Source organism: Chenopodium quinoa, unplaced genomic scaffold (assembly GCF_001683475.1).
Source record: "Chenopodium quinoa cultivar QQ74 unplaced genomic scaffold, ASM168347v1, whole genome shotgun sequence".
NCBI lineage: Eukaryota > Viridiplantae > Streptophyta > Magnoliopsida > Caryophyllales > Amaranthaceae > Chenopodium > Chenopodium quinoa.
Genome location: NW_018743212.1, coordinates 4,944,942 through 4,953,180, shown reverse-complemented (window position 1 = coordinate 4,953,180; position 8,239 = coordinate 4,944,942). Strand labels below are relative to the sequence as shown.

At 34.4% G+C, this 8,239-nt stretch overlaps 1 protein-coding gene across 1 annotated transcript; it reads right to left on the bottom strand.

Moving 5' to 3' along the window:
• Positions 1–257: 257 nt before the first annotated feature.
• Positions 258–7,989, bottom strand: LOC110734505 (nudix hydrolase 23, chloroplastic-like). Its single transcript, XM_021914670.1, has 8 exons — positions 7,389–7,989; positions 4,208–4,339; positions 2,822–2,898; positions 2,559–2,694; positions 2,336–2,476; positions 2,198–2,256; positions 899–966; positions 258–763 (listed from the first exon to the last, which is right to left on the bottom strand). Exons 1-7 carry the CDS (start codon positions 7,626–7,628, stop codon positions 906–908), a joined length of 846 nt encoding a protein of 281 aa, XP_021770362.1. The 5' UTR covers positions 7,629–7,989; the 3' UTR covers positions 258–763; positions 899–905.
• Positions 7,990–8,239: the final 250 nt, after the last annotated feature.

The following is an 8,239-nucleotide window of genomic DNA, read 5'->3' as shown; positions in this document are numbered from 1 at the left end:
TTCACAAAACAACCATCAAAGCGTTTCTATCCCCACCCCATCTTGCCTAACTCGTCTCTTTGACATGCAATCTCCGGCCTCTTTCTGACCATTGGCACTAGATAAAAACGCTACATTGGAAGTTGCCTTGTATTGATCTTTAGCCGTGTTTGAGAGCAATTTGTCACATCTAAGATCTATCCCAAATTCATTAGAAAATATTTTCTTATCCGCTAAATGGAGCCATCAATTGACTGGCAGTGTTACTAGCCCAATGCTATAAAACTAAACTTTGTTTCCATGCTGACTTGATCAATAATAAATAAAATTCAAACCACCAGAATCATCACAGACAATGTCAAAGCCCACAAAGGTATATATTACATATTTACAGTACAAGATGACAGTATCAGTTCTATTGAAGAATTTACTTGGGAATGAATTAGCATCCCAAACGAACACCTATCCAATTTCCATCAATCTATCAGCATCACAAAAGATTGAAACAACTTTGGGAAGTCTACACTTAACAAGAGATTCTAAGAATCGCACCCTAGCCATAGATCATTCAGAACGCCAGAATTGCTGACCAGTAATCTCTCCCAAAGAATTTATGACTAAGCTGCAGCATACATCTGTCTTTGCTGTGACGAAACATGTAATATCTAATTACAGACTTGCCTATGAAGAAAAGGGAGGACTTGAGCACTCCAAATGACTAAAACATATATCCCAGATGAGTGCCAAGTCAGGCTACTTGAGCTTCACATATTTTCAGATATCACTGCAACACCATCACGAATGAAGTGATTGGCATTAAAATGTGTTATACAAAATATGTATGAAGCACAAATTCTGATCCAACTTGCTATTCAATTTAACAGAGTTGAGTCACTTGACAGATGCACAGATCATTTACCTTAATGTCACAACTTTAGATGATAATCAAGAGTGAAGGCATGTATATCAGAAGGGCTGGTTCCAGGTCTGCCAACATAACCAAGGTTAGAAGCTTTCTTATAAACACATTTTAAAAGGCTATGCACTTGGAAACTATTTCCTTAAAAAAAAAGTAAATGAAAAATAGTTGCAGATGATAATCTAGGTTGTAATATGAGATTAACATGAGGTTCTCAACTAAGATTAGGTGTTGGGAATTGTACATGGTGCAAACACTGGGCCTTATCCAGAATAATACATCTGGCCCTGCAATTTTTGATTCAGCTAGAAATGGACTTGGAACACCTGGTGGGAACTTCTTGGATATTAGACAGTGATAATGTATCTTAAATTATGTTCATACTTCTAACCAACCATTATTTTTAAGACAAGCTCGCAAACATATATCACTGCACAATCCAACCATTGACAGCTCTGGTTTCGAGTTCCAACGCATCAATACCCATCACAGACCACACAAAGGTATGATACATCATCAAGCATGCAATATTTATATGGCTTAAAATAACCCATCTTTCTCCAAACCCTCAAATTCCTGGTTACAGAAAACCATTAACTAAAAAACCAAACGTAGCTAATTCACTGTAGCAAGGTGGCCAGCTTTCCTATACCATGCATTAAATTAAATTGCATACCATATAAAAGTCAGATAAATGTACAAATTTATATCTATAATTATAATATTCCCTGTTACTGTCATGTTTTTGTTTGTGGAAGTATAGAGGCTAAATCACAAACATAGTACTTCAATTAGATACATTTATGCAGAATATTGCATTGCCTTTAGGAAATTTTGCGAAGAACTACCATTTAAATGACGAGTTTTGAGAACAACTACCAATTAATTTTTTTTATTTTTTGAAAAAACTACCACAAAAACATAAAAAGTTTGAGTAGCACTACCTTGACAACTTTTCCAGCTAGAATCTCCAGCTGTGCGGAGATTCTAGCTGGAAAAGTTGTCAAGGTAGTGCTACTCAAACTTTTTATGTTTTTGTGGTAGTTTTTTCAAAAAAAAAGTTTTAAATGGTAGTTGTTCTCAAAACTCGTCATTTAAATGGTAGTTCTTCGTAAAATTTCCTCGCTTTAACTTGTAAGAATTTGTAATATCAGTCCCTGTTTCAAATTCTAACTCTGATTGACCTAAAAACTATGTGCTACAAGAATGAAAAAAATGTTCCAAAATCAAACCATAGTTTTCCACATCCAAAAACTTTTTTTTAAAATAAAAAAAAGGGATAACTAATTATGAAATTACCTTTTATTAATTGTACCATAATGGAACTTGGGTTTGCCAGCTCTCATATCTTCTATGTACTGAAACCAGGGCACGAGTCAAAAAGAATATACATCTTAATAACTGAAGTATGATTGGAACAGCCAAGTCTTGCTATACCAGTTTAAGAGTAACAAGCATTGATGAAAATGCCAGAGAATCAAAAGGTATTTCACTAAGTTCAAATAGTTTGCACTCAATTGATTCAGGACCAGGAGAAAAATGTGGCTTCTTCAGCTTGGCCAAAAATATGATGTAGGTCTGTAGCAGGAAAAGTTGTTATAAGAACAGGGCAAACAATAACAGTGACACTTATACACTCATATAGTGAAGAATTCCTTACTTGACCAATAAGTGGAATGTCTAATTGAGCAAATGGTGACAAAACTTCAACTTCAGCACCCGCTTCTTCTTGGGTCTCCCTAATAGCACCTTCTGCAGCAGACTCGCCCATTTCCATGAAACCAGCAGGAAGAGTCCTATGTAGATAATTTCCAATGGTCTAAAAAAGCGGTAATATAAGCGGGAAGCAAGCTTAATGGAATAAGAACGAATAATTTTGTTCTTCTCATATTCAAAACCAAACAACCCTTCTAAAACACTCACCACCGACCATAAGAAGGTTGAATATTCCGCTTGCAAAGTAGGATCTTATTCTCATGCTCAATGAGGCACCCTACAACCTATAACAAATTGTTAACTGATATAAGCCATATGATAACACATTATCAATGAAGCACACAGGTTACTAGTTACTATCACTCCAGATGAGAAACCAACACCAAACGTTCAGCTTTAGCTGTTATATGCACTGTGACACCACCCCAGCCCCCCTAGTCAGGAGCCTTATCCAACAAGTATCTAGAAGCTTGTGATATGACATCTTTCACCAACAGTTTCAACAAAAATGAATCATCCAAAATGCAAGTAAACCTTATAGAAATAAAAAAATATTGAGCCATAAACATTTCACATGTAGCCATAGATATTAACATACATCATTTTCAAACTTAACACAATAATCTCCTCTGAAAATTCTCAAATTTAAATTATTTCAGCAAAACCCAAAGCTTCATCAGAGATGATGCGACAGATACATTGATAAGTATCAGTTTTTCCTGGATCATATAAGATCATTACTTATCCACCAAAATGGGCAGCATGTAGCCAATGTTACTAATACATGCCAATATAGCTAGTTTGACCCATATAAAAATAATCATGAACCGTGACACAACCCTATGAGAGTAAGCTTCTGTAATGAGCAATTAGTACCATCATCAATATTGGAAACATTATTTGAAAGTTGGAACACTGGAATCTTCTAAAAGTGAACAGAGCAAGCGGTGTTAAGTACTTAAGTTCATTAGATGATTAGATCCAAATCATTTTAAATGCTTAAAGATCAAATTATAGCAAAGCTATGCCTTCCTTTATATGCATTATATCTATAAGTCTGACTCACCAATACGCAAATTGTTTGGGCAAGCTAAAGATGACGTCTAAAGCTTCTCCTAATATAAGAGGTTTGTAAAGAAAGTTTGGTTATATTTTGGGAAATTTCAAAATACAGAGTTTATTGCTATCAAGTCTTTAATATGGAACTGGCATAGCTCATCAATACCTTGTGAATAGGGGTGGAGAGAGCAAGAAGAGGGGATTATCTGTGTCGGCTACATTGTGCATGGGGGAAGAGAGAAGGTATAAGAGAAGGGAAGTGGGTGTGCCATTCTTTATTTTAAAGTATATTTCTTGCCTCTTGAAATATAAAGATGGTTTCACTTGAAATTTTTTTTACAGAAACTTTAGTACCTTTTATCCCAGCTCAGTTTAAAATAAAATAATGACAAAATTAGCCACATTTTCAATTAGATAAGTTGCCCTTCCAACAATTTAAAATAGAAAGCATGACATCTCCTATCATGGCAATTTTTTTTTTTTTGTCATATTATAGTTCTCTTGATTTACTATTATCGAAACATGAACAATTACCATTTTAGGATTCTGATAGTCAATTTTTCCACAAACGGTGCAAATTGCTCTCATCTTCTCATCCCCATCAGGTATATCATGCTTTGTTGAGCCTCCACACCATTGACAGAAATTGACTTTACGAACATTTCCCTACATAAACAAATGGAAAAAAAAAAAAAACATGGTAAGGGGACATATGAAGTAATAGCAAATGACTTCATATCTTCAATCCATGATTCCCCACAGGATTTCAATAGCAGAAGCAGAGCTTCGAGAAAAGTGAACTGAATAAGTTAAAAGAAAAACTAGCATAGGAAATGCAAAAGATCCTTGCTATGAAATGTTTAACTTCAGCATAGAATAACTCGGAGATTTAATCACACAAAATAGAACAAATAAACTATGGAAGTCACGGGAAAAAGAAAAATAATTAGCAACTCTCGTAGAAATTTATTAACCTGGACAATCAAAACGCATTACATTGGAATGGTGTAAAATACAACTCAAATATCTCTGTGTCAAAGTTAAGTAGATAGCACAAATTTTTTACCAGTAGGATTACAACCATGATTACCTGTTAAAGAACAAAATCATTTCCATTTAAAAATTACAATATCCAAAACTATTAATCAAATTAAGGGATACTAATTTGAATCACTGTATACCTTCTATCATGTAATTGGAAATAGATTTGATACTTTGATAGAGATAAGAAAGAGAAACTAAGGATGTTCCAGACACTCAGAATGGAAAGAGAAATATTGATGAGATGGAAAATTGGAGAAGGAATATAAAATATCTTTTAATAGCTGTCTTTAACTCAAATACAAATGCAATGAATATATTAAGTAACTAAAAGCAATGATAACAGAGACTACATATAATAGTTAAAAGACAGTAAAGTTCCATCTCCTAACTGGAAAAGAGACACATCACCTTAAGCCATTAAACTCAGTGGTGAGTGGTGACTCAGATTAGAAAAATGTGACAATTATTCAAACAGGGGAAAAGAGCATTAAGAGAATGATAAAGAAAAAGAGTGTAACAGACTAGTAGCAATGGTGCCTAATGTCTAACCATAATTATCTGCACCATGCCAGGACACCCCCTTCCAGCTCCCGGCTACTAAAAACAAAGAATCTTTTATACTGAAGGAACATACAGTAAAAATGTCAATGTCCTGTTTTTCTTTCTCCAATTTTTCGCTCCAGCAATTCTAATATACTTCCACTCTCTCATGGCCTAAACCTATGACCCCATCTAATATATTCCTCCAGTCCTCCTCCTCCCAATATAGATTTAATGGCCAAGCAGTACCTATTCTCATATGCCGATACTTGTTAAATACCACAAGTCGCAACTCAGAAGCATCCTGGCTTGAAGTTCTGCTAGAAAACCTGGGACACCTAACAAAAGTCACATCAGCTAACATCATGTGACTCTAGACATACTTAGCTGCAAATAATAAAATGGAAAAATTATGGCTATCTCATAAGTAGTTCAGGGGATACACAGGGAGCCTCCAAACTTCCCACAATTTCAATTTTGAGCCCTCATTCAATACGAAGCCTAGCTCCATCATGTACAAAAAAGCCTTACAGTTTCTAAAGAAGATTCAAACTGTAAGGCCTTAAGAATCTGTATTCTCCTTGTCCAAAAAAAAAAAAAAAATCTCTATTCTCTACTTCTCAATCTGAATGAGAAAATTCGACATTTGCAGGGATGACATGGATTTGGCAGCGAGAAATCTTTAGCAAAAAAATATTCTTCTCCATTGTTTGTTTCTTGCTTACATTAGAAGCAACTGTCTTTCAATAATGCAAGCCAGTTGAGTCCATGGATTTCATTGGTGCTTAATAACAGTCATAGTAACCAGTAAGTCTTGTTCCTGTCAATCTCCATTCTTATCCAACTTCCATTCTCAGGTCCTCACCTAGTCCAGCTCTCCTAGAGACCTAGACTGCAGTCTTAACACTGACTAAACAACCGATCCTAATTTCTTCATTCCATGCTTTGACTCCTGTACTGAGCACAAAAACTTGCAGAATTCCTTAATAATTAAGATGATACCAAAGTGATTTCCTAGCCCCCAGTTAACACAAAACAACTCTTCATCCTTTTCAACACCAAAATTTCCTAGCTGTAAACCAAAATACAATTCAGATATCCAAACTCCCCAAGGTATGCCCACATTCAATCCATATGCCCAATCACCAAAAGTGTCAGAAGCATAAATCCCACAATTGATCATCACGACCAAGTCACAACCTAGTGTCTCAATTTGCAACACTTAACTAACATACACTTGAAACTTCTGCGCCAGAAACAGGCTTAAACACTTTGAGTCTTCTAACACATATAGCAACAACAGCATAATCAAAGCCATAATCCCAAAACAAAGGGGACATGACATTAATCAAGAATCTATCCCTTTTGACCATCCATAATATTTTCGCAGCCCTCAACCTTCCTTGTTGGTGTATCCGACTATCCTCCCATTCCCATTGGCGCCTCACAATCTCACATGACCAAATCAAAATATTCAAATCTCTCTTATTATTTTATCCTAGACGTCTGAATTTACACCATTAATTCTATCATTCAAGATGTAAATGCCCAGCATTATGACCCATATAATAATGCCAACAATTTTGTTCCTTTAAACCTTAAACGCACTCTACGAAGTAGTACATACTTCCTATGAGTCAGGTTACAACATAAGAAGAAGTATACTTGAGTTGTTATTCGAAGAACCAAATGAGGTTCAATTTCTGTATAATGTCTCGAAAAAAAGGGAAGCCTTACTCAATTAGCATCAAACTATTTTCATATTTACAGGTTCACGTAGTAAAAAAACATTAAATCAAACCAATCAAGCCCCACACATCAATTAATGCTAGATAATTTTCTACTTATCTTGCAAAGTTCCAACAAATCGAACAATTAAATCAAACCCAACTCCCATTTGCACTCACACAACAATTAATCACAAGAAAAAAATAAAACAAAGTTAAAATAATCAAAATAAACTCAAGAAAATGTAATGTAAATTATGCAATATCTAAAATATACCAATCAACAAATTCAAGATTATCCACAATTATAACACAAAAGAACTCAACCCATTTACTTAAACAATACAAATATCAAATTTTCAATAAAAATAAAAAAAAAAAAGTTAGATAAATAGAGAATATACCGAAGAAATCAAAGAATCGGAAGATGAAGAAGAGGAAGAAGCAGTTAAATTTGAGTCGCTCCGAGTTGATGACATCCGAAACGATTTGACACAGTGAATCTTCGAAGTTGATAAAATGGATGTAGAATTCGACAATGAGATGATGGGAAATCTAGGTTGTGGAAATTTAATTCGATTTGCCAGTAAGAAAGAAGATGATGAAGAAGAAGCTATCATCATCTGCACAAGTTTCAACAACATTTCTAATTTTTCTGGGTTATATTATACTCCGTGTCAAACTTACAACAAGACTTCCAACTAATTTAAACTCGTAAATTTGGAAGTGAACTGGATTCAACGCTCCTAATTTACATAGTGACGCTCTTATATAAATGTGAAATTACCGTTTTATCCTTGTGTTAATTTGACCTTTATAAAGCTCCACCACATAGTCATATAGTATACCGAGCAGTTTAATATTATTCCCGAGCACTTTGACCCACCACTAGCATTTAAAAAATCGCGAGCCCTAAAATTTCCGAGCCCACCACGAAAAATATTAAAAAAATTTTAAAAAAATTAACAAGGTTTAGCGACGGGTTTTGGACAATGAACGACGACGACGACGATCCCGGAGGCATCTTCGGAAGAATCTGTAAGTCGTAGAATTTTTTTTTTTTTTTTAAAAAGGCACATCCGCCCGAAAAATCCGGATCCTCCATGATGTGCTTTTTTCATTTAATTTTTTTTTTGTATGTTATTGATTAATATTATTATTTTTATTATTATGATTATTATTATTTTTGTTATTATTATTATTATTATTATTATTATTATTATTATTATTGTTGTTGTTGTTGTTGTTGTTGTTG